The sequence below is a fragment of the Neovison vison genome, chromosome 11 (assembly GCF_020171115.1).
Source record: "Neovison vison isolate M4711 chromosome 11, ASM_NN_V1, whole genome shotgun sequence".
Taxonomy (NCBI): Eukaryota; Metazoa; Chordata; class Mammalia; order Carnivora; family Mustelidae; genus Neogale; species Neogale vison.
In genome coordinates this window covers 145,442,532-145,469,951 of record NC_058101.1, presented here as the reverse complement: position 1 = coordinate 145,469,951, position 27,420 = coordinate 145,442,532, and the positions used below count along the sequence as shown (strand labels likewise).

General features: G+C 43.0%; 1 protein-coding gene across 1 annotated transcript in view; it reads left to right on the top strand.

Annotated features, from left to right (window-relative positions):
- The first annotated feature begins 1,025 nt into the window (after positions 1-1,025).
- Positions 1,026-27,420, top strand: part of ARHGAP10 (Rho GTPase activating protein 10) — a 324,116-nt gene continuing 297,721 nt past the window's right edge. Inside the window, exon 1 of the mRNA XM_044224902.1 lies at positions 1,026-1,302. Coding sequence (XP_044080837.1) covers positions 1,149-1,302 — 154 coding nt within the window. The 5' untranslated portion in view covers positions 1,026-1,148. The remainder of the gene's footprint in view (positions 1,303-27,420) is intronic.

Here is a 27,420-nt window from a genome sequence, read left to right as displayed (position 1 = left end):
CGGTTGCTCGTTACGGCAACTTTTAAGTATAAATCTCAACTACTTAAAATGTCTTTTTTTTTTTTTTTTGAGACACATTTGAATTCTGTTTCAGAATACACAGGGTACTTTTCCATGAGTGCTGACATAAATTCTCATTTAATCATCACCCCCACCTCGTGAAACCTGGCATTTGTTTTCTAGTGGTTATTTTTAGAACAATAAAGATCATCTCCACCTACCCAAGCAAATTTAATCTGAATACAACAGAGACAACTCTTCAGTGGTTTATCCACCCGCTCCTTCCCTCCAAATCCTTCTGTGTAGATACGCAGAAGTTTAATAAGAGCCGCCGGCCCCCAAGCTCTCCCTGCTCGGGTAAAGTTTTCAATTAAAGCGGAGATTTAACATGCATTTTACTTGAGATGAAGAACTGGGATAAGGAAAAGCGAGTCCTGCGTGCGAGAACTTCCACAGCTCCGGGTCGTTCCCAGAATAAATGAGATCAATGAGTCAATCGTTTCCTCTCGCAAGTCAGACATCTGAGCGCGATCTCCCGGCGGAGGGGATTAGAGGCTGCTAGGAAGACGCCCCTTCCCCGTTCTGGTCGAGTTCCCGGCCTCGCGGAGCTGACTTTGAGTCACCCCAAGAAGGGCGCCGGTGAAAGGGGAGGGGCACGCGCCCCGTGGGTGGAGGAGAGCCGCGGGACGAAATTCTAGACTGAGTGAGGCTCGGAAGGAAGAGGAGGGGCAACTGCGCATGGGGAAGAGGAGAAGATTGTGCTGGGGAAGAGAAAGGAAGGGAGGGAGGGAGGAAGAAGGAAGGCGGAGGATAAAGAAGGGGGCGAGAGGGGGCGGGGGCGCTGGGCGGGCCGGGGAGGCGCCCGGGGCGGGCCGGCTCGCGCCTCGGGGAGGGTGTGCGGCGCGGGGGCCGGGCTGGGCGGGGCCGCGGGCGCCTGAGGCTCGGCGGGGGCTGCCGGGATTGGGGCGCCGCGGTTCTCGCTCGCCTCGGCCGCCGGGCTCAGCTCCGAGGGATACGTCCGTGCCTCGCTCGCCCGGGGCCGCCCGCCTCTCCGGGACTTCCTGCCCGCGCGTCCCGCACCTGGCCACGGCTCAGCAGCCGGGCTCCGGCCGTAGTGCGCGGCGGGCGGGCGGCGGACCGCGGCAGTCATGGGGCTGCAGCCCCTGGAGTTCAGCGACTGCTACCTGGACAGCCCGTGGTTCAGGGAGAGGATCCGCGCCCATGAAGCGGAGCTCGAGAGGACCAACAAGTTCATAAAAGAGCTCATCAAGGACGGGAAGAACCTCATCGCAGCGACCAAAAGTAAGAGGGACGTGGGCGCGGGCAGGCTGCGGAGCGGCGAGGCCGGGAGGAGCCTCTGCGGGAGGGAGACGGGCAGTCGCGTGCCCGGGGTCAGCCGGCGGCGGAACAGAAGACTGGGGACTGGGAGGCCCCGGGCTTTCTCCTGCCCGGCTCCCCAGGCAGCGGGTGGCCAGTCCCCTTTCCCGCCCCTAGTGCTTTAGCAGCGGCCAGAGGCAGGAGCTGTGCGTGGGAGAGCGCCGTCCGCAGCCGGGTACCCCTCGGTGCCTGTAGTTCCCTGCCCGACCCGCCCGAGGTCAGGTGGGATTGCGCCCTAAAGCTCAGTTTCACTCGTTTTGCCTCGTGACCTCTCCAGAGGACTTTCCTGGGGATTCTTTGAAAACCTGCTGCGTGATTTACTCAAAAGTCCCTTCAACTGCACCCTTACTTACCCTAGCATTTTCTGATCTTTTCGGATAGTTTCGGCTCGGATCCTCCACTGTGCTAAACCAGAAAGTTCACCTGGCGTTGTGCTGCTTTCCGCACATTCTTTCCCTCCTGCGCTGGGGAGGGTTCAAAGATTGGGACTTGAAAGGGTGAGCCCGCAACCTACCCTTTGGCCGGAGCCAGCGTTGCCTGCAACTAGGGAATTCCACCCACGTCGGACTTGATGCCTTCCTCCCTGGTTCTTTTCTTGCTTTTTGAAAAACTAGGAAGTGGCTACCGAGGAACTAGATCTCAATAGATAACATCTGTATCTGAGGGTAGTCTAGGAGTGAGAAGGTCTAAAATTTTTGCTGAAACACCGAGTTGGTGATGCTGCTGGATGGGTGTGTGGGGGTGGGGGGTAGGGCGGGGAGCCTTAGCTCCAGTGAGGAGCTGGTTGGCGGGAGCACATCTGTGGTCCATAACCCTTTGATGATGCCTCTGAGTGTCCTCTTAAGAAGACAGCAGACGAGGGACAGGGCAGTACCCAGCCTCACAAATCTGTGTTGTTAGGGTCTCTACCACTTTTCTAGTTTCTCAGTTCAGTAATTCCCAGCTTTGGGAGTTAGTCTCTTGTACACTTGTTTGCAGACATCATCTCTAGGAAAAATACTCCATATCAGTCTCCCCTCTACCACCATTTTGTATCAAGGAAGATTAAAATATGCTGAATAAAACCGACTCAAGAACCCAGCACAATGCCTGGAACAGTAAATATTCATTTAATGAATGAGTTGAAATAAGTTTTAATGGGAAGAATTTAGTGAGCCATCCCTGTAATTCTGGAAGCAAGTCACTGCTCTGGATGATGTCTGGATGATGAGCTGTGACCTTGTTGGTGATGCAAAATGAGGATCGGGAATCACTTTGTTTGGGATATGTGACAAGTGGGCTTATTTGGTTGATGGCTGTCCAGTGTCTTGGCAGTAGGTATGTGTGTTGGGTAGGAGGTAGGGAGGGCTTATAAATATGTAGGCAGGAATGAGAAAGGCAGTTTGTGTGTGTGTGTACATGTGAGGCCCCTGAGAACATGAGGGAGAGGTCTCCTTCCTCTGTACTTGGTGTTAACCAGTGTCACTGGCTGGGGGAGTGTACCTTCTCTCTTACTGGCTATAGCAGTTCCCTCTGGAGTTAGGATGATAAGGAGGGAGCCTTTGGTATGGGGAGAGGCAGATGGCAAAGCGAGTTTGGCCACTGGTAGAAAGCTATTTATGTGACTGAATGTAAGCTCTTCTGCCAACAGGACACATGCCTGGTGTTCCAGCAGCAGCTGGTGCATCTGGGGGGCCAGCTGTCAGCCTTCCTCCCCAGAATGTAGACTTTCTTGAATTTGTCAACTGCTGTCTTACTCCTTTTGATTCTTGTCCTTTACCATAAGAAACATAATTTATAATCATTATTAAGAGAGCAACCCAAGGGGGCACCTGGGTGGCTCAGTGGGTTAAGCCTCTGCCTTCGTCTCAGGTCATGATCCCAGGGTCCTGTTTTGAGCCCTGAGTCTGGCTCTCTGCTCAGCAGGGAGCTTGCTTCTCCCTCTCTCTCTACCTGCCTCTCTGCCTACTTGTGATCTTTGTCAAATAAGTAAATAAAATCTTTAAAAAAAAAAGAGAGCAACCCAAAAGTATCTTTTTTCTCATTATATTTGATTAACTTGAAGTCCTTCCCAGAAGACAACAAAGATACAGCTTTAGCTCACATGCTTTAGGCCAGTTAGGAAGACCCTGCATTTGCCCAACTCGCTCCTCAAAGTGTAGTTCTAGTTCATATCAAAGACTATGAGCACCTGACTTAAGTCCGGACACCTGTGTTTAATTCACCTTTCCTGTTGGTTAGGGCCTGGCCACATGACAGCTGAACAGGTCACTTAATTATTTTGTGTTCGGTTTCTCTTGTCCTACTTCTTAGAGGTACTGGTAACGTTCTGCAGTGTTTGGAAATTGCAGTGTAGGTCAGTCATTTTCCTAACCAGTTGAGCCTTTCTATCTAACATCGAGTCAAGAAGTCAAGGAAGGATGTGAGGTGGGGAGAGGAGCTGCAGAAAGAACAGCAATCACCTGGGTCAGACTGATTATATTTTCAGGTGTCTTATATTCCGTTGTGCATAAATGGCATTTGGTGCATTTTCAGAATTGTGAGTTTAAGTGATTTGTTTTTAATTGCCCTGTAAGATGTCTCCTGCATGCACTAAATACTTGTTGGCTTTATGTAGTTTTGATGTCATGATGTTTTGAGTATTCCATAAGTATTTAAAGAAATTGTAGGTGGCTCGGTGGGACCTGAAGGCTGACTGCTGAGTTCAGTGATGCAGCAATCAGCAAATATTTAGCATCTATGATTCATTAAATATTGGGATTGAGATACACAGAGGTAATCAGACAGAAACCCTTGTCCTTGAGTTTATCATCATGTAGTTGAATTAGCCCAATTTAGGGAATGTGTTTGAACTCCTGTAGCATTGTGCTAATTTCTTAAAGAAACAAAGGATGCCCAGACACACACATATTAAAAGGTTAAGGGATGCCTGGGTGGCTCAGTCGTTAAGTGACTAACTCTTGGTTTGGGCTCAGGGTCCTGGAATTGAGCCCCGTGTTGAGCTCTGCTCTCAGCACAGTCTGCTGGAGATTCTCTCCTTCTCCTCCCACCTCCTCTCCCCCACCGCATGCACATGCTCTCTCTTTCAAATAAGCAAATATTTTTCTTTCTTTCTTTTTTTTTTTTTTTAAAGATTTTATTTATTTATTTGACAGAGCAAGAGAGGGAGAGAGAGAGCACAAGTAGGGGGAGCAGGAGAGGGAGAAGCAGACTTCCTCCTGAGCAGGGAGCCGGACTTTGGGCTTGATCCCAGGACCCTGAGATCATGACCTGAGCCACACAGGCACCCCATAAATAAATGTTAAAAATAAATAAAAGTTTAAAAACATAGTGACAAGCAAGTATTCTAACTTTGCCAGAAACAAGAGTTTGTTGTAGGTTAGAGTAAAGACATGTGACTGGCAATTTGGGCACTTGTTTTAAGGAAGGAATAGAACCTTGTAGAACTTGTCAGATTGAAAACAGCTGAGAAGAAACCGGAACACCACAGTGCTTAAGGACCATGAGGAGACCAGTTAGGAATGAGATGAAGGGAGAGGTCAGTTTCAGATTATGGAGGGTCATAAAACCGAAGTGAGGAATGTGGACTTTATCCTGTGGAGAATCACTGAGGTTTGTCAGCAGAAGGCTGACATAATGGGAAAGAGTTGATTTTGAGACAGGATTTGACATCTGTGTGTAGGGTGGACAGAACAGTGGGGGTAGGCGGGAGCTACAGAGAAGTCTGGGATCACTGATTTATGTGGTACATTTGGAGATCATTCACTCAGTTCAATGGAGTCTTTGTTTAAATTGATTTCTTGGTCTTTTTTCTTTTTCATACCTTTTCTTTCCTAGAATAACCAGTGTCCTCTTTTAATACAGTCTTTCCTTTTGTAAGCCTTTCATGTGCTGTCTGTATAGTTTCAGATGCTTATGATTCATAGAAATGTTTAGCTTATTTGCCAGGAACAGAAATAGACCATATATGCTTTTTTCACAAATTTTACATTAGGCAGTCTTGAGAGAATTTGTTCTGTTTTCAGAGGGAAATTTTTTTTTTTAAAGCAAATAGTCCTTACAGTTATCAAACACTTATACAGTTATATAAAATGTTCTTTAGTAAGCTTAGATTGTCTAGCTCTCTTGATGTTTGTTAAGCTGGAGAGCCCTTCGTAAGTGAGCCTGCTTTTAGCACAGATACGGAGAAGGGTGTTAGAGGCACCCAATCCTAGGATTGGAGTCTTCCAAGTCTTGGTTTTAGTACTTTTTTTAGGCCTTGGTATTTTAATCTTTGCTTTGCTAGTTCCTTTAATATTTCCTTGATTTTTGCCTTGCTTTCTTTAGGACAACATAAAAGTTCCTTTTTGCTTTCTTTATGTTAAATGTTTCAGAGAAATTGTTCACACAATAATCCCTTTTAGGGGAAATTTCCCAAGTTTCTATTGAATTGGAATATATAGAAGTTTGGAAGACTTAAAAGAATTTCACTTTGCCAACTTGAGCCTCAGTTTCCTTATTTGTAAAATGGGACTATTGCTGAAAACCCAGTTTGAGGAGTAAATAAAACGGTGTGAATGTGTTTTGCACACACACATATGGAGGGGTTGTGTAAACTCTATTGTTTGCCCACCCAGCATTATTATTCTTTATCTGAATTTTGTTCAGGTGTCTATACCTTTTCTCAGGAGACACAGGGAAAGGTGATTGCAGGTAATTCCAATTAGTTCAACTCAGTTTTTCAGGCCCAGCTGATCTTTAGAATCACCTGGGCGGCTATAAAAACATGTGGTCAGGGTTAAGAGTCGCAGAACTCTAACTCAGTTATGGTGAACTTATTTTCTGGACTGGTGACTGGTTTAAGAATGAGGCTATTTCTCAGTTCTGGCCAGTGAGACATGATAGGAAGGCTGCTGGAGACTTTGGAAAAGATTTCCTTTTTTGTGAGGAGACTCCTAAAAACGGCTTTTGGGGTGCTTGGGTGGCAGTGTTGGTTGAGCGACTGACTCTTGGTTTTGGCACAGGTCATGATCTCAGGGCTGTGGAATCAAGCCCCGTGTCAGGCTCTGTGCTTAGCTGGGAGTCTGCTTGACATTCTCCCTCTCCCTCTGCTCCTCCCACTCGTGTTCTCTCTCTCTTTCTCTCAAATCTATAAATCTTAAGAAAAAAAAAAAAAAAAAGCCAAGGGGCTCCTGGGTGGCTCAGTTGTTAAGTATCTGCCTTCATCTCGGGTCATGATCCCAGTGTCCTGGGATCGAGCCCCACATTGGGCTCCCTGATCAGTGGGAAGCCTGCTTCACCCTCTGCCACTCCTCCTGCTTGTGTTCCCTCTCTCATTGTGTCTCTCTCTGTCAAATAAATAAGTAAAATCTTAAAAAAAAAAAAAAAAGCTGAAAAGGTTACTCTTCTGTGATACCTGGTTGTGTTGCCTGGAGCGCTACCACCATCTTGGGACCCATGAGTGGAGCCAAGGTAAGGACTGTGGATCAAAGAGGTAAGTGTATCTGGGTTTTTGACATCAATTGTGGGAGCCACAGATTGTTCTATGTCAAAAGCCCAGCTCTGGATATGTTGTTAAATGACCTAAGCCAGTTTGAATTGTGTTTTTTGCTACTTCATACCCCATTTTTTTTTTTTTTCATACCCCAGTTTTGATGGAGTGTAATTGAAGGAGTATAATTGTAAATTTCATGCTGATGCTGCTGTTGAGTGGAATTTAGGGAGGTATAGAAATGAAATGTTACTTAAAAAGTTGACAAATTACAAATATAATTTTTCCCTGAATGGTAAAGAATACTCATATGTATTTTTGTCAGAAAGAAATCACCAACAGTTCAGGGCATCTCCTGGATAAGTCTTCAACTCTCAGTTGGGGTTTTAGTAAGGTCGGCCAGTCTCCAGGGTGAATGCAGACTTGCTGTAGAAAAACTCTCAGACTGGAGCTAGGATGTGGACCCAGGCTTTAAAGCTTCATATACTTACTACAGGTAGTCCTTGACTCCATAGAGAATAGTTTTTTTTTTTTTTTTAATATTTATTTATTTATTTATTTGAGAACAAACAGGGGGAGAAGCAGAAGTAGGGGGGCGGGGAAAAGGGAGAATCAGGCTCCCCGCTGAGTGGAGAGCCTGATGAAGGACTTGATCCCAGGACCCTGAGAGCATGACCTGAGTTGAAGACAGATGCTTAACCAACTGAGCCAGCCAGGTGCCCTTATAGAATAGTTTCTGTTTAGAGCTCTCCACTGGCCAGCCATGTTCATTTAGAATGTTTTATGGGCTAGTCACCCAATGTTCCCCATGTCTTACTAACATATTGCCTTTTCCCTGCCCTCCCATCTGGTGGGCATCTTCTGACCACCTCCCTCTGGTTAGTTATTTTGGTGGGGACCAGGGAGCATTATTGACTTTTGGAAGAGGGAAAGTCAGGAGGGCATTTATATGTTTTAATTTTTAAAGTAGCCGATGATACAGTACAGTTTAGAAGATTAAGAGCACAGGTTGAGGGTACTTGTCTTTCTGGGTCCTTAACCTACCTCGACCACTCACTGGCAGTGGGGTCCTGGTCAAGTTACTTAGCTTTTCTCTATGTTGTCTCTATCCACTGTATAGGGTTGCTCATTGGATTAAAGGAGTTAATACGTGTAAAGCATTTAGAATCAACATTGGGATGTGAAATGTTAACACTTATGATGTATTATCTAAATTGCAGGCATATGTTTTAATATCAAGGTCCTTTTCTTGTCTGAAGAATGGCTGCTTGGCCTAGTGACTAGTATGTAACCTTTTGGTGCTTATTACCCCTAAGACCATATGGGTTCATATCCTTTTAGCAGTGACCAAAAAGAGACCCAAATTTGTCAAACTCTGGGAAGGCTTCCAACGTTTGAATGTAGTGCAGGATACTGAAAAATCTGGAGAATAAGTTGATGAATCAAAGCTAAATGGTATCTTGGGAAAATATTCTTCAGAATTTATTTCCAATTCACAAGGATTTGAAGATGGAGAGGGTGTCAGTGAGGCTGCTGTAGATCTCATGAACCCCTGCGTGTGAGGCTCAAGCAGTCAGCAGCTAGAGGACTGATAAGGAGGAGTTGAAGGTGACAGAGCTGTGTTCAAGGTACTGAGATGATAACATCAATGAGAAGACTTAACAGTTATAGTGATACTTTTAGAGGATACTAATGTTAGTGTTTCATCTGCAGGAAACCCTAACAAGTAATGGACAGTGTTTGTGTCTATTGGAAATTCACAATGAGAAATTCACAATGAGAAAAGGGAGTCAGAGACCTCTCTAAGAGGGCTGTACTGAGGACCTGTTAGGTAATCCTATTCATTCTCTATGAAAGAATCCTCAAAGTCTCCTCAACAAATTCCCAAAGAGGCTGTTAGGAGTTTGTGACTTTAATACCTATTTATCACCTTATGATTTTGTTTATTTCTTGGGTCATAAGCAAGAATTTTGAAGGATATAAAAACACTGAGTAGTGTGCTAGGTTACCATAAATTATGCTTTAAGTGATTGCTGACTGTATGCGGCAGTGAGTAGGTACAGTGTGAAAGCTTGTTCAAATCACACAGTTTGTCAGTGGAGGAGCTGGAATGTGAACCCACTTTTGTCTGACTCTGAAAGCCTTAACCACAATCCTTAGCTGGCCCCATAAAGGGGTGTAACTATGGTCTTGTGTTAAGGAAAGTTATTATGATAAATCTTGGTTATCTGGAATTTGTGTATATTTCATGATCCAGTGGGGAGACTGTTCTTACTAGCTCTGCACAAGGACCACGATTGACACAATTTCAGGCCTCCTGGGATGATTATCATGAATAATAGTGGCTTCTAGTTTGTATATTAAGTATAGGCATTCAGATATTGGTTGATTTAGAATCAGTTACATTCAAATCTTTCCTTAGAACAGTATTTCCTTCCCATTGGTCTCTGTCTCTTTTTTTTTTTTAAAGATTTTATTTATTTATTTGACAGAGAGAAATCACAAGTAGATGGAGAGGCAGGCAGAGAGAGAGAGGGAAGCAGGCTCCCTGCTGAGCAGAGCGCCCAATGCGGGACTCGATCCCAGGGCCCTGAGATCATGACCTGAGCCGAAGGCAGCGGCTTAACCCACTGAGCCACCCAGGCGCCCCTGGTCTCTGTCTCTTAATCTCCACTCCCTCCTCCTTCCTTTGCTTCCCATTCCTTCTCCCACACTTTAGTAGAATACATTTTCATTTTGTTCTTATATTTTGGCATTAGGCTTTTTTGCTTACCAAAATTATGAGATAGTTTAGAAATATAAGAAAATATAGAGACTCTCATAATAACTACAGTGTGTGTAATTGTGTCCTTCAGCTAACATCTTGTTTCATTAAGATGCAAGTTTTTGTAAACATGTGCAGAAGCATATAGGAATAGCTGTGTTCTTAACTCATTGAAAGCACACTGTATAAATTGTCTTTCAAGTAACATGTTTTTTCATTAAGACACAAGTGGTTGTAAATGTTAGTGGAGAAACATATGGAAATAGCTCTATTCTTAACTCGTTAAAACTATACTCTGTGTGTGTGTGTAAAGAATCTCAGAATAAACATTTCTGTATTTACATCTTAGTTTAGAAAAAAAAGCTTACTCTCTGCCTTTCCCCAGTAGCAACCTGTCCTTCTTCCTAAACAGTAGCAGCTATCTCAGATCTGGTGTTTATTTTTTCTAGACATTTTAATATATATGTACGAATTCTTAGATAATAGCATGTTTTTAGACCTTATATAATGGTTCTGATACTATATGTGCAACTTCTTTTTTCCCCTCAATTTCATATTTGTGAGATTTACCCGTGTGGATACATGCGTAGCTCTTTTATTTAGTTCAACCTCTTTTTTTCCTCCAAACGGTGTTTCAGAAGACTTTGTTAATTGATGTTTTGTAGATGTTATATAAAAGTATAAGATGTTCTATGATGTATCATATATTCATGCATTTTTTGATTGCCAGGCAACTTATTAGAGAATTTATGCAGCATAAAAACCTTATTGTAATTAATTTTATAAATTTTAAAATACTGGCTTTGACAACAATCTGCAAATAATGTGCCCATGAATTTTGAAGTCCTTGGGTAAAATTTCTTTTTGATAAATTATCAGCTTAGTCTGGATAATCGGAGCAAACCAGTTTAAGTTTCAGTCACTGGTCTGAATCACAAACAAAATTTAAGGCCATTTTACTTCCTTGAAATCAGACTGGATATTGGTATCTGGAGGAAAAAAAAGATTTATATTCGTAAATACAGTGTGCAGTAAGACCTCTGGTAACTGTCAATCTAGTTAGGTCAGAGGAACATGATTTTTAGGCAGGGATTGGTTGGTATTTTGCGATAGCCCTCAAAGCAACGGGAGCCACAGCCTGCTTTATTTGATTATCATAATATAGGAACATAATTTGTAGACTTGCCAAGGGGATACTTTTGTGATGAGGAAGACTCGACATCCCTTTCTTTTAAACAAACACACACATGCTGAAAAACCCCTGACACTTTACATTCTAAGGGCAGGCATCTCTAAGTCCTAGGTTATACCAGTATCACACACCCCTGTTCCTCCTGCTGGAGACCTGCCTCCCTGGTTGAACTAGAATTTCCTCCCTGTGTTTCCTGAGGAAGATGTTAATCCTGTGCCACTTGATATTTCAATGGTGAGTGTGATTTTTCCTTCCTTGTTGGCTTGTTCACCCATGGGCACTGTCTGCCCTTGGGTGTCAAGGTGTGTGTTCTGCCACTGTCTGGGAGTGAGCGAGTCATGGTGAGGTGTGTGGCTGGAGGAAATCCATTTAGCCAGAGTAAGGTCACTTCAGGTCTGAATACAGGATTTTTTTTTTAAAGATTTTATTTATTTATTCGACAGAGAGAGAACACAAGTAAGCAGAGAGGCAGGCAGAGAGAGAGAGAGGAGGAAGCAGGCTCCCTGCTGAGCAGAGAGCCTGATGCAGGACTCGATCCCAGGAGCCTGAGATCATGACCTGAGCCGAAGGCAGTGGCTTAACCCACTGAGCCACCCAGGCGCCCCCTGAATACAGGATGTTTAATACTCTAAAAAGATGAATATGTTTATCTCGAACTGTAGATTTGGCTCCCCTACTTCTTAGTAGTGTGGACTGGTAGACTTTGGACGAATGAGAATTTGGGCAAATTACTTAAACCCTCAGTGCCTCACTCCCCCCCCCCCACTTTTTAAAGATCTTATTTATTCATCAGAGAGAGAGAGTAAGAGAGCACGAGCAGGGGGAGAGTGGCAGAAGGAGAAGCAGACTCCCCACTGAGCAGGGAACCTGATGTGAGTCTTGATCCCAGGGTCCTGGGATCATGACTCGAGTCAAAGGCAGACACTAAACCAGGCATCCCATCTCAGTTTCTGTTTCGTTATTAGTAAAGTGGAGATAGTAGGAACTCTGTCTGATGGGGTGGCATTATTTAATCCTAGTATTTCGTAGTAAAGGATCTCAGAACTGTGTCTGGTCCCTGTAGGAGCTGTCATCAAAAGAGCACCATTCTGACTTCGTTTGTACTTGGACATAGTTGTGGCTTTACCAATAGAGATGGTAGAAATAGTCTATGAATACATTTTCCTTTCTCTTTCAGGCTAACAGTATTTTGAAGTATAGGGCTGAATATAGGCCTCACGTTTATGAAATAGAAGAAACCAGCTGTAATAGCATGTTGAAATACAGTGGATTACTAAGCTCTTTACTTGAAAGTTCTGGGGACAAGCCAAAGATGTACAAGGGAGTGGAGTGTTGTTGACATGTCATTACTTTTATTGGAGAATCTGGCAGATAGGACTTCTGTCACTGTGACAGATAGTTTTGTTTTTCTTTTGTGAAATGCAGGTCAAAGGCAGCATAGCAAAAATATTGAAGAGCATGGTCTTTGATGTCAGATTTATTATGTGATCTTGGGCAACTTGTTTAACTCCTTTGTGCCTTGATTTCCTCTTCTGTAGAATGTGGGTAGTGTTTTATCTCCCTAAATGTTGCTAGAATTAATTAATTATTTCCAAAGCACTTAGAAAACTGATTCATAATGACCCCTGAATGTGTTTGCTAAGCATAGGAAAAAAAAATTAAAAATCTATTCACCGTCATCACTATAATAACCTCATTTATGACAGAGGGGACAAAGTGTCATCCGAAGTCATTAAACCCCACCTATTGTGGGCAAGTTGCTAGAGGTTTAGCAGTGAATAAAGACCTTGTGTATCTGTTCAGAAGTCAGAGTTCTAGTGGGGAAGATGCAAGATTAATTAAGTCTTGTCACTCTGTTGAGTAAGATGGGACGCCTGGGTGGCGCAGTTGGTTAAACGACTGCCTCCGGCTCAGGGCGTGATCCTGGAGTCCCGGGATCGAGTCCCACATCAGGCTCCCAGCTCCATGGGGAGTCTGCTTCGTTCTCTGACCTTCTCCTCGCTCATGCTCTCTCTCACTGTCTCTCTCTCTCAAATAAATAAAATAAAATCTTAAAAAAAAAAAAAAAAAGATTGGGATGCTATGTCCCTAGTTTGGACTATCTAGGAAGTCAAGACTTCGAGAGAGTAGCAACTTCTAAGCTGAGGCCACAGAGAGGCTAGGAGCTTTCCATTCAGAGGAGAGGGAAGAAGGGTTCTTCAAGCATGGTCAAATGCATGCAAGAGGACTGGAGGCCAGAGAGATCGTGTGCTACATGGTTGGTGGAGCAGTACCACCGATGGGCTGGGAGTGGGGCAGGAGCACAGTGAGAACAATGGGGCTGCAGGGTGGACAGGTGCAGGGTTGGGAAGGGCCTGCTGAAGATGTTAAGGAGGTCTTCAGACTTCATTTGAAGCACAGGAGGAAGTGATGAAAACATTTCCAGCAGGGGATTGGCATCATCAGAATTGCGTTTGAGAAGTTTGTCCGGCGTGGACCTGGAGGTTGGGAGGTCGCTCCTCTAGGGCAGAGACTTTGGTAGCAAAAGAGGCAGATTCTCGAGGAGGAGAATACAGAGGCCGCAGGCTGTGGTGGGTGATTGGGTGTCGGGGTTGAGGACCGAGGCACCCAGGGTGATTCCTCAGTTCCTGCCCTGGGCAGTTGGGTGCTATTCACTGAGGTAGTCCAGCTAGAGGAACAGGTTTTATGGGAGAGAGGAGACAGTTTTGGATTGGGTATGTTGAGACTGAGGTGTTTCTCATCTGTCCAGTAGACACATTCAGTAGTATGCTTCTTTTATAAGTATGTATTTCAGGAACAGGGCATAAAGCTGAAGGTAAAGATTCTGGAGACACAGTGTATAGATAGGAAAGGACACCGTGTAACAGTAGCAAACCTGCCCGGAGAAGGAATGTAAAGTGAGAAGGCAGGGAGGCTGGGCATATCCTGGGGAATATAACTCCTTTTTTAAAATTTAATTTTTTAAAATATTTTATTGATTTGAGAAAGTAAATGAGAGAGGGAGAGAGAAAAGAGCAAACGAGAGAGATCACAAGCGGGAGTGGTGATCACAAGCGGTGGTGGTGGGGAAGAGGGAGAGGGAGAAGACTCCCTGCTAAGCAGAGAGCTGGACGTGGGGCTAGATCCCAGAATTCCAGGACCTGAGTGGAAGGCCGATGCTTAACCGACTAAGCTCCGCCAGGCACCCCAGGAAAACAAATTTTAAAGGGTGGATAGAAGAAGAGCTTGAGAAGGAGATTTGAGAGCAGTAACAATGGGGTAGGGGAAGGGAGGAGATGGAAAATCTGGTGAGGGTTGCACATGTCACGCAGAAAGTAGGAGGGAAGCGAAAAGGTCATTTTACAAAGAACCAGGACCAGCAGTACAGGTGACATTGCATTAAGGCAGTGTCATTGGTCAAACAAAAAGACTCTCAACCATTGAGAGCAGACTGATGGTTACCAGAGGGGAGGTGGGTAGGAGGATGGGGGACATAGGTGACAGAGATTAAGAATACATTTGTCCTGAAGAATGTGTGGAAGTGTTGAATCACTATATTGTACACCTGAAACTAATATGACCCTGTATGTTATCCTGGGGGAAAAAAAAGGACAGTGACATTGGTAGTAACTGGGAGATTAGTTTATGTCACAGCAGGGATGAGACCCTGACATAGAGGGTTGAGAGGGAGGGTATAAGGGAAATAATGAGCCTGTAGTATGTATAGCTCTCCCAAACTCTTGGTTAATGAGTGAGATTTGAACATGCTGAGGATGATATCCAACAGAGAGGAGAGACTGAAAATTCAGGGAGTATTCCAGACTACAAGGTACTTCTGCCTATAGAAAATGGGATTCAGAGCCCAGGTGAAGGCAGGACCACACCCTTCATCTACTTCAATACCGGAAGGGGTGGAAAAGATGGATGCAGGCTCACATAAATTTATTGATTTGTTGAAGAATTTGAGGAAATTATTACCAGTAGATTTATTTTCTCTGTGAGGTAGATGACAAGATAGTTTTTGGTAGTTAATTGTGTTTTAATTTCTCCTCCACCACATTCTTTTTCTGGTTAATAAATAATACATGACTTATAAGACTTTCATTTCATAGTCTATTTGAAATGGGGGTGGGTGGGTGGAATCTAGACATTAAACTGAGACAAGGTAGTGGTAGGTGTATGGGGAGAAAAGGTAGGGATAAGACATCTGGATAAACATCATCGACATTAACAAATGCCTCAATTCCAGACTTTTTATTCTGATGGCACTTAAAGTTGAATACTTTATTCAGTCTTTAAAATTTGTGTGTGTGTGTGTGTTTCACATATTAAATGAAAACCCCTTTTTCTTTTTCACGGAGTGACACTGCTGATTTTTCCATCTTATCTCTGTGGAATCATGCGGGTTCTCTTTAAATGCCTACAGAGAAGACTGTGCCTCTGGCAACGTCTAAGAAGAGACTCTAGGACTTCAGATTTTTGCCTTTTTGTCCAAGAAAGGAGGAGGAATAGAACCTGTCAGAGTTTAAAATGTAATTATCAGCAATCTAAAAAGATCTTTTTGTTCTCTTTTCTAGCTATCTGCTTAGATTCTAACAAGTTTAGGAATGATTCTGGAAGAAATAGACTGTAGCGTTTCAGATGCAGTGGTGTGCAGATGGCACCCCTCTTTCTGTAGGCCTGGTTGCACTGAGTGTAGACACACTCTGCCCCTGGAGATGAGGTGCGGAGGTTCTCAGGCTCTTCAAAGGGAGGGACTCTAGGGTCTTAGTGCAGAAGTTCATTGCTTGTGTCCCTAGAACTAGAGTTCATGGTCTCTTTTTGTGGAAAGTGTAGGATAGGGTTCAGAATCAATCTGAATTCATTTTCTTTCTTTCTTCTTCTTCTTCTTTTTTTTTAACGTTTATCAGAGAGAGCTTGAACACGAGTGGGGAAGGGGCAGAGGGCGAGGGGGAGGGAGAAGCAGACTCCTTGCTGAACAGGGTGCCCAATACAGGGCTCATTCCCAGGACCCTGAGATCATGACCTGAGCTGAAGTCAGACACTTAACTGACTGAACCAACCAGGTGCCTCATGAGCCCTTTTTCTTTCTTTCTTTTTTAAAAAAATTTTTTAAAAAAGATTTTACTTATTTATTTGACAGACAGAGATCACAGGTAGGCAGACAGAGAGAGGGAAGCAGGCTCCCTGCTGAGCAGATAACCCAATGCAGGGCTTGATCCCAGAACCCTGGGACCATTATCTGAGCTGAAAGCAGAGGCTTTAACCCATGGAGCCAGCCAGGAGCCCCAGAGCCCTTTTTCTTTCTTGACAGCGTACATTTTTTTACATAAAACAGGTTGTATATCCTCTTTCATTTCTTTCAGTTGCAAGTGAGAGAAATCCAATTAAAATCATTGAAGCAAAAAAGAGATTTCTGGGCTCACATAAGTGAAGTCTGAGGAGTGGGGCTTGCTTTGGGTACACCTGAGTCCAGGGTTCCAACAATATCATCAGGTCACTCTTCATATCTCGGGCATTTCCCTCCATTGGCTTGGCCCTCAAATGGGCACTCTTTGCATGGTGGTAATAGCTTAAGGCTATCTTTCTTATTGCTCTGGGAATTTTAGAGAACAGTGACTCCTTTTCCTTAGAGGACTTGTTCTCAAATGGATGAATTTGACACCCCTGGATACATGTTTGGTTGTCCTGATTAGGAGGTGCTACTGGCATCTGGAGGTAGAGGCCAATGACCGAGTGCTGGTGAGTGTCCCACAATGCGCTGGACAGCCCCCTGGAACAAAGAATGGACCAGCTCTAAGTTAATTGTGCTGTGGCTGAGGAACTGACCATATAGTCTAACAAAACACTTTTGAGAATAAAATGATGCCAGAGCAACAGGGATAAACTGGGATTGTCCCAGGGAAAACCTGGACCTGTGGTTGCCTTCCCTAAAGGCCCTTTCAGTCCTGGGTCACTTGCCCAGCCTGGACCCGCCACTGAGCACAGCAGGTGGTATACTTGGGCCAGCTGAGTTCTGTGCCCCCACTGGGGTGAAGAAGCAGGCAGCAAGTAATTGCTTTACCAGAATGCTAAGGTTCATAGCAAGGGGATTTGTAGAATGCTGGAAAAGAAGCAGACTGCTAATATGTAAGAGAACTTACATTTTTGAAAGTGACTTCTAGGGGACACCTGGGTGGCTCAGAGGGTTAAAGCCTTTGCCTTCGGCTCAGGTCATGATCCCAGGGTCTTGGGATCGAGCCCGCATGGGGCTCTCTGCTCAGTGGGGAGCCTACTTCTTCCTCTCTCTCTGCCCACCTCTCTGCCTACTTGTGATCGCTCTGTCAAAAAAAAAAGAAAGTGACTTCTAGACTTATTTTGATCTGGGCCTAGGGGCTTCATGGGGCAAATGAGGGCTGTGAGAAGATAGAATAAGTTTGCCCTTGGGCACCTGGGTGGCTCAGATGGTTAGGCATCTGCCTCTTGGTTTCTGCTCAGGTCATGATCTCAGGGTCATGGGATCGAGTCCTGCTTTGGGCTCTGTGCTCAACAGAGTTGGGATTCTCTCCCTCTGCCCCTCCCCCTGCTTTCTTTTTCTCTCTCAAATAAATTAAAAAAAAAAAAAAACAAGTTTTGGGCACCTGGTTGGCTTAGTCAGTAAGTGCCTGCCTTTGGTTGAAGTTGCCATCTCAGAGTCCTGGGATTGAGCCCAGCATTGGGTTCCCTGCTCAGTGGGGAGCCTGTTTCTCCCCCTCCTGCCTGCTGTTCCCCCTGCTTGTACAAGCTCTCTCTCAAATAAGTAAATAAAATCTTAAAAAAAAAAAAAAAAAAGGAAATCTATGATAAGAAAAAAAAAGAGTAAGGTTACCTTCTGTTTTTCCCATTGCTTGGTTGATTCCTTTAAACCAAAATTGAAAAGGGCAGGAGAGATGAGAGGATAGAAATCAAGTGCGACTTGCCTGGAAACAAGGTTAAGGTTCTTGATACAGTGAGGCAGTTAGTGCCTGTGCCTTCCTGTAATTTACCTCTAAAATACGGAGTGACTGTGACACATTTTTTGATCACTGTGAAAAAAGTTTAGACTAACATAGCTAATATTTATAACATTTTAATTTGTGATAGCCCAGGAAAATATTTTAAAAATTAAATAGTGATTTGCTGGCTTAATTGAAATTTCTTGCATGGTATAGTGCTTCCGTTTAGTTTTGGAGAAATAAAGTATTGCTAAGAAGAACTGATGTTGTGAGTATAATTCATCTCACACAGTAGATTGAGCAATTTTACATTCTTTTTTCCTTTTAAGGAAAGAAAACTTTTCTTGAACAGAAATGAGAGCAGGTGTTTTTTCTTTCTTTTTGTATGTATTCCAACCTTAAGTTTAAGTTTGAAATCAATTGAGATAATCCTGTAAGCCACTGGAAAACTTGTCCCAATAAGTTTATTTTCTTCTGAATTGTCTGATAGTCCCTAGAAATATTTCCCTTGTCTCCATTTTATTGTGCATGCTGGATAGTTTTTTAAGCAAATATTTAGGTGTGTCTGGGTGCTCAGTGTGTTAAAGCCTCTACCTTTGGCTCGGGTCATGATCCCAGGGTTCTGGGATCGAGCTCCACATTGGGCTCTCTGCTCAGCAGGGAGTCTGTCCTCCCCACCCCCCGCCTGCCTCTCTGCCTACTTGTGATCTCTGTCAAATAAATAAAATCTTGAAAAAAAAATAAAGATTTGAAAGTAGGTAAGTGATCTACTGAGACTATTTTCATTGCTAGTTTAGGGGAATTGTGATGGTTAAATTGCACATTTATGATGTAAACTCTGAAATCTTTGAGAATTGACTGCTGTGTCTTAATTGTTACTGTCTAAAAGGCTTATATGGCGATGCAAAATTGTTGATGAGCAGTCATACATCCAGAAACCGGATGTATCACTTAACCACAGTTAACAGTTTTTGTTGGCTTTAAGGCGGTGCACTGCCTTTTGGCCCTATCTATGGGTGTCTGCAGTACTGATTTATCTTGACAATCATGGAACAAACGGGTTTTGTCCAGAGAACAAAGAGGCAACTTTGTAAAGACCTTTAAGTTTTGGGACTTTGAAGTTTTTATTTCAAAAACTTTAAAGCTGAGTGTGTAGTTTTGAGTAATGTACTTCCTCAGTTTAATGTATGCGGTGAGAACAAAATAGAAAGGAGCAGAGCAGGGAGAGAGTGGGTTCCCTGATGGAAGGTAGTGCACCGGTGAGGATTTGACCTGTGGAAGGTGATGGAGGGCACCTTAGAGTGAGGCGTGCCAGACTGTGATTTGTTTATTGAATGTGTACCCAAACTCAGAATTTACATTAGGAAGGAAAGTTGGAATGGAATTAATATATAATCAGCTCTGTGGGTTCCATTATGTGTGTGTGTATAATCTAATAATAGTTTATATGTCACCAAATTGTGTTTATTATTTAAGAGGAATCAGTGATGATTCCTTTAAAAGGAATAGTCCTCTCCCAGCCTATTTTTGGGATGTGTATATGAATATCCATTTTTATTTGTTGGATTTGTTTAAATGAAGTTGCACGTAAGATATCTTCAACTTAAAACAGCAGTGAGTAGGTTACTTTTGTTTTAAGTTGGAGATACTAGATTTTGCTTTAATTTACTTCATAATTATCAGTTGAGCTGTCAGAAAATAATAACTGAGATGTCCTAAAACATAGAAGCTTACTAAGAGTAAGGATAATACTGGTAGTTGTGGTAGTAGCAGATAGTATGTTTTTATTTATTGTTCATTTTTAGCACTTACTGTGTAAGTATGTAAGCCTCTCACATGAATTAACATTTACTTCTCTTTGTCTCATTTGGTGCACTCATTCTTAGTGCGAATACCATTTTGCAACTTAGGAACCTGGGTTTAGATAGGTTGAGTTCCTTGCCCAACGGCACTTACTCAGAAAGCTGTGTGGCCCCTGCCACTTACACACTGTCTCTGAAGCCTGTAGTTTTCACAACATGCATTATTGTCATTGACATAGTGTTTCACAAGACTTATTTACAGTGTTATCTTGTGTAAAGACACAGGGTGGTGTGGTTATGTCTGCAAAGCACACTTCAGGAAATTAAAAAAATTTCTGTGAAGGTGATATAAACTTCAGGTTATTAAAAGTCATGGGAAAGGAGGTCATTTTCAGATGTTCTGGAATAGTGGCCATACAGTTCTGCTTGTATTAGAAGAAGTGAAAAACCTTAATGTTGTTGGCTTTTTAACCAAAGCAGAATTTTAAAAGTAATGTTATGGTTAATGATCCTAAGGGTGTGTGGGTTTGATGTGTTCTGGCAGCCTGATACTGTTGCCATTTTCAGCTTCCCTGGCTTATCATGATAGGCCTGTAGGAGTTCTTCCCTTAAAGAGAAAGAAATACTTTGTTTTGTGAAATGGATGCTTTATGCCGATTTGAACCTTTGCTTATGTTTATTGCTATTTTATGCCCCAAATTGTATTGGCATCTTATTTCCTTCACAAGCAATGACAGTTTCTTTTCTTTCTGGGTGCAGTTTCATTCTTTTTGGTGATGTATTTTGAATGCATTTACACTGAAGTAGATTTTTTCCTAGTTCATCCAGGAAGAACTTGCTACCCAGAAGTTTAAGAATTTTGTGTAGAGTCATAGACAGTATTAAGAAGACATTGTAGTTAGTTTAAAACTATTTTGGGGCTTTTTAATAAATCTTGAGTATAATGAATTTCAGTTTCCATATAAAAAGCTAGAATTAAAGTCTGGTCTTCTAACCATGTGCCATAGAACTGGAAGGAATGCCAAACCCTTCCAGGTGGCCCCTTTAGCTATCTGCTTTGTCTTCTCTCTTGATTTCTTGAAGTTCATTTATAGTGTTGAATTTACATAGTAGTAATTTTTTTAAAAGGCTTTTTATTTATTTATTCGACAGAGAGAGTGAGTGAGTGCAAGTAGGCAGAGAGGCAGACAGAGAGAAAGGGGGGAGAAGCAGACTCCCTGCTGAGCAGAGAGCCCGATGTGGGGGCTCCATCCAAGGACCCTGGGACCATGACCTGAGCCGAAGGCAGAGGCCTCAACCCACTGAGCTACCCAGGCGCCCCATGGTAGTAATTTTAAAAATTTATTTGCGGTATTAATGGACAAGTAAATTTGGAAGTCATATTTAAAGGGTGATTTTTTTCTGCTTTTGAGACTATTTTCATGATGCTCATGTCATATTCATATATGTGGAAAATTTAGATGTGGATGAGAGTGAGCAAATTTTGAGACTTAGCAATTTAATTTACACGTGTGAAAGCCCTTCTTCCTGATGCTTCATTTAAAAATTAAAGTAGAGAAATTAGTGAATTGAATAAAGATGATGTGACATTGTTTGTGATGGGGGTTTCCATTTGTCTTCTACTGCTGGTCTTAATAAAGACTGAACATTTCTGAAAGCTTTGCCCCTCACCCTGCTCACATTCTAGATTCCAGTAAACTAGGAATCTAGATTCTAGATCCTTTGAAGGTTCTGTCTCCTTGCGGTCCTCTCCTAATGCCTAGCACCACACCTGGTTCTTAGGTCTTGGATTAATACTTGCTTGAGTAAATGCCTTTCTGACTCCTGTGATTTTGGAAATCCTTGAATTCTGGAGAGGTTAGGTGACACCAGTGAAGACACAGATAATAATGTGAGAATCCAGGCCCTTTTTAGTTCCTGTCCTGCTCCGGAGCCGCTGATGTGAGGCAGAAGTTTCTTGTGTAACTTTGATCGATTTATGATCCCAGCTCTTCTGCAAATTCCCACTGAGTACTTTGTATCTTATGAAAACAGGAAAATCCTAATGCTCAGGAGGTAAAAGCTGCTGTATTTCTGGTTAGGAAGCTGTTTTGGGGGCACCTGGGTGGCTCCGTGGGTTAAGACTCTTTCTTCAACTCAGGTCATGATCTCAGGGTCCTGGGATCGAGTCCCACATCGGGCTCTCTGTTCAGCAGGGAGCCTGCTTCCCTCCCCCTCTCTACCTGCCTCTCTACCTACTTGTGATTTCTCTCTGTCAAATAAGTAAATAAAATCCTAAAAAAAAGAAAAAGCAGTTTTGGTTTACAGTTGATAAATGTTTGGAGTGTGAAGTCAGACCTAGGGGGAGTTAGGGCACAGTTGGGCTAGCGTGCCCATTCTTCTGAGGGTTCCAAACTGCCTCTGGATGCAAAGAAAGATCAGCATGGTTATTGTCAGAAGGGTATTTCTTTTGGTTGACTTTCTGTTGTCACTTCTTTTTTTTTTTTTTTTTAATATTTTACTTATTTACTTGACAGACAGAGATCACAAGTAGGCAGAGAGAGAGAGGAGGAAGCAGGCTCCGTGCTAAGCAGAGAGCCTGATGCGGGGCTCAATCCCAGGGCTCTGATATCATGACCTGAGCCGAAGGCAGAGTCTTAACCCACTGAGCCACCCAGGTGCTCCTCTGTTGTCACTTCTTAATGATTGTTTCTATTTAATATGCTGAACATTGCATACTTTTGTTGTTGTTGTTGTTTTTGGTTTAGTCTGTTTCCACATAGAGATAAATAGTATGGGTAAATTTTCATTGTTACACATGAATAAAAGGTGGGGTTTTAGTGTTTAATTTGTTTCCTTTAATGAAAACTAATAGAAAAAAGACAAAAATAACAATTTTGCTGCACAGTTAGGTTGCACATTCTTTTAATTGATTTATAATAGAACAAGGTTCCTGACCCTCCTACACTGTTGGTGGGAACGCAAGCTGGTGCAACCACTCTGGAAAACAGCATGGAGGTTCCTCAAAATGTTGAAAATAGACCTACCCTATGACCCAGCAATTGCACTACTGGGTATTTACCATAAAGATACAAACGTAGTGATCTAAAGGGGCATGTGCACCCGAATGTTTATAGCAGCAATGTCTACGATAGCCAAACTATGGAAAGAACCTAGATATCCATCCACAGATGAATGGATAAAGAAGATGTGGTATATATACACAATGGGATACTATGCAGCCATCAAAATAAATGAAATCTTGACATTTGCGACGACGTGGATGGAACTAGAGGGTATCATGCTTAGCAAAATAAGTCAAGCAGAGAAAGACAACTATCATATGATCTCCCTGATATGAGGAAGTGGAGATGCAACATGGGGGGTTAAGGGGCTAGGAGAAGAATAAATGAAACAAGATGGGATTGGGAGGGAGACAAACCATAAGTGACTCTTAATCTCACAAAACAAACTGGGGGTTGCTGGGGGAGGGGGGTTGGGAGAAGGGGGGGTGGGGTTATGGACATTGGGGAGGGTATGTGCTATGGTAAGTGCTGTGAAGTGTGTAAACCTGGCGATTCACAGACCTCTACCCCTGGGGATAAAAATATATGTTTATAAAAAATAAAAAATTAAAAAAAAAAAGAACAAGGTTCCTGGAGAAATATTAAAATCCTTTCAAAATGATAGCTTTACAAAATTCCCATGCAGTCCCATAATTCTGTGGTCAATTAGTCTTTGACAAAGCAGGAAGGAATATCCAATGGGAGGGATGCCTGGGTGACTCACTTGGTTAAGCGTTCAACTCTTGATCTCAGTTCAGGTCATGATCTCAGGGTTGTGAGATTGAGCCCTGAATTGGGCTTCATGCTCAGCATGGAGTCTGCTTTTTCCTTTCCCCTTTGCTCCTCTCCCTGCTCATGCCCTCTCTCAAATGAATAAATAAATATATATATATATTTTTTCAAAAGTATATCCAATGGGAAAAAACAGTCTCTCTTCAACAAATGGTGTTGGGAAAACCAGACAACAACATGCAAAAGAATGAAACTGGACCAAGTTCTTACACATAAGCAAAAGTAAAATAAAAATGGATTAAAGACCTAAATGTGAGACCTGAAACCATAAAAATTCTAGAAGAAAGCACAGGCAGTAATTTCTCTCATGTCAGCTATAGCAACGTATTTTCCTGGATATGTCCCCTGATGCAGGGTAAATAAAAGCAAAAATAAACTATTGGAATTATATCAAAATAAAAAAATTCTGCACAGCGAAGGAAACCATCCACAAAACTAAAAGGCAACCTACCGATTGGAAGAAGATATTTGGAAATGACCTATCTGATAAAAGGTTAGTATCCCAAATATATAAAGAACGTATAAAAATCAACACCCCCAAAAACAAATAATCCAATTTAAAAATGTGCAGAAGAAGTGGAAGACATTTCTCCAAAGAAGACTTCTGGATGGCTGACAGACACATGAAAAGATGCTCAACATTATTGATCATCAGGGAAGTGCAAATCAAAACCACAGTGAGCTAACACCTCACACCTGTTAGAATGCTAGAATAAAAAACACAGGAAACAACAAGTGTTGCAAGGCTGTGGAGAAAAAGGAAACCTCTTGCACTGTTGGTGGGAATGCAAACTAGTGTAGCCAACTGGAAAACAGTATGGAGTTTCCTCAGAAAGTTTAAAATAGAACTGGCCTACCACCCAGGAATCGCACCTTTTGATATTTACCCAAAGAATACAAAAACACTCGTTCAAAGGGATATATATATATCCCGATGTTTATAGCCACATTGTCTACAATAGCCAAATTATGGAAGCAGCCCAAGTATCCATTGATAGATGAATGTATAAAAAATGATGTGGTGTATATGTAGATGCAATGGAATATTAATCTGCCTTCAGAAAGAACAAAATCTTGCCGTCTGCAACAACATGGGTGGAGCTAGAGAGTGTAATGCTAAGTGAAATAAGTCAGAAAGACAGATAACATATGACTTAACTCATGTGGAATTTAAGAAATGAAACAAGCAAAGGGAAAAGAAAGTGACAAATCAAGAAACAATTACGGAGGACAAACTGATGGTTGCCAGAGGAGAGGTGGGTAGGGGCATGGATGAACTGGGTGATGGGGCTTCAGGAGTACAGTTGTCTTGATGAACACCCGTGATTAAAAGAGAAACTTAAAAAAAAAATTCCCAAACAGTAATGATAAAATACAAGCAAATATATTAATGGGTTAAGCAAAACCAAAACTGTGATATTAGAAGTACTTGATATTTTAAGAAGAACAGACTGTCATATTTTTCCTTGTTAAAATGTTTCCTTACATAACCAGTTCTTGTGAAACTTAGTCTGGACATTCTGTGTTCACAGCATCACTTCTCATCTAATTTTTCCTAGAAAATTGTAAGGCATTCCATCCCATTTAACTGTAAACAAGAAGAGACCCTAGCTATAGGAATATCAGTGCTATGTTATAAAAAAGAAAGAGATGGCTCTTTTTGAAAATATTATCATCCTTGGCCTTTTCTTTGGCAAGCTATCGATATGATATTTTAGGGAGTAGCTTTGCTTTTGGTCTTATAAACATAGCAAATAGATGCTGCCCTCTTGTCCTTCTCTTGCCCTCGTATAGTGCTGGTGATACTTTTCTGTTTGTCTCATTTATTTACTTATTTAAGATTTTATTTATTTATTTGACAGACAAGAGATCACAAGTAGACAGAGAGACAGGCAGAGAGAGAGAGGGGGAAGCAGAAGCAGGCTCCCCGCTGAGCAGAGAGCCCAATGTGGGACTCAATTCCAGGACCCTGGGATCACGACCTGAGCCGAAGGCAGAGGCTTTAACCCACTGAGCCACCCAGGCGCCCCCGTTTGTCTCTTTTAGAGGCTAGACTATTACTAGAGAAAGTAGAGATGTGCACAAATAAACCAAAGACAAAACACACACTGAACAGCTACAGAGGAGGCTCTGTCTTGAGGAGCAATGCATCAGTCACAGCTGGTTGTGTGTAACAGTAGACAGACCTTGACCTAGTTGGTGATTTTTTTTTTCTCTCTCCTAATAATTCAATAGTAGGTTGTTGTTGGCTGATTGTGAAGGCTGAGGGTTCTACACATTCTTGGCCTTTTCCTCTGGTTGCTGTGTGGCCCAGCCATTACACCCTCTTCCTAGGGCAACAGGAGGAGGAAGTAGTAGTAAGGAGGAAAAGTCTGTATCACAGGCTTTCCCAAGAATGATCCATCGGCTTCTGCTTATATCCCATTGGCCTCAGTTTTTGGGTGGCCTCCCCTCACTGCCGGAGGTCTAGGAAAGGGTTGTTTCTGGACCAGCCTTCATCGTAGAGGAAGGCGAGGGAAGAGAAGATTGGAATGACTGTTGAATGAGACAATTTCTGGACCTGCCAAGAACAGTTTAGGATCTTAGTAGTGTCTCTCTACTTAACCTTAGCTAATCAACAGGGCTTCACTGAGTACTGTTAATGTGAACTCTGTTGTTAATTGGTGTTGGTGAAGGAGAGAGAGAGGGCTGCAAAAATACCATGTGTTGTCATATTAGAATTTGCAGTCCAGATGTGGAAGTGAAAAACATGAGACAAAGGTTTCTGTGGAATTAAGTGCTGTGTTTTCTCACCAGATTTTAAGAAGAGGGGCCTTCATGTAATGCAGTATGGAAAAAAAAAAAAAAAGCCTCCATATAGAAGGTAGAGTTTGCAGAGCATGGGCTGATGCAAAGGACAGAAATTTCTGGGAAGGGGAAACAGCTTGAATACCCAAGAGTATTTAGGATTTAGTGGAAAATATTAAGACCTATTGGAAGGATGAGTATGGAAATAAGTTCTGCCCTGAAACAGAACTGGGGAGTCATTGGGGTTTGGGAGTAGGAAATAGGGAAATACACTGTTTAAAGCGAAAATAATCAGGTACTCCTTTGTGTAGAGCAGGGAGAGCCTGGGGCCAGAGAAACCTGTGGAGGGCTGTCCTGCTCACTTGGAGGGCAGGGGCCGTGGTCCAGGTTGGTGGCAGAGCAACTAGAGGGAGAGAACATGCCAGAGGGAAATGAGCGATGCCAAAGGAAAGTTAGCAGGAGTCCAGAGCTTCTAAGATTTGCTGAAAAAGCTAAATCAAAGCTCATGTTTCTGGCTTGGTGCATTAGGAGAACATTAGAGACCAGAACCAGAAAGTCCACTGGGAGCACAGGGCCGTCCAGGTTGTGCTAAAGGCTGTGTGACCCAACTGGTCTTCGCAGTCTAGGCTGCTCTGTGGCCATCATCTTTACCCACTTCCAACTGTGTAGCGTCCACAGCTTTTGTTTGTTCGTAGTTTCTGCGTCCTTCCAATTGTGGCTTCCTTGTGGGCTGCTTCTCTAAGTGTGCCAGCCGCCTCACCTTCCTCTACTATGCATCTGGGTAATTTCCGTATTCCTAAGTCAGCTTCCTAAGAGAATCTAGTTGGCCCAGCTAATTACCATTGTCCTTGTTTGGGGAGAGGTTGTCTGGCTCAGCTCTTGGGAGGTCACTAACCCACCTGTCGGTTGTCTGCTCTCGGATCTGGTGCCTGCCCCTGTCCAGCCAGCTGTAACCTGTGATACAGAACAGGTTTGTCCAAGACTGCCACCTCGCTGGGGCCTGGAAGAGGAAGGGTGGGCTGATTGAGGGGAAGGCACAATTATTTAGTTATGTGTGAGACTAGTACACGTGCCGTAGCTTGCTTTGCATTTTATAATCATTTCTATATGGGGAGGAGCTGTTTTCGATCTCACTTTATAAAGAATGTAGTGCAGGGGCACCTGGGTGGCTCAGTTGGTTAAGCATCTGCCTTTTGTTCAGGTCGTGATCCCAGGGTCATGGGATCGAGTCTCTCACTGGGTTCCTTGCTCAATAGGGATTCTGCTTCTCCCTCTCCTTCT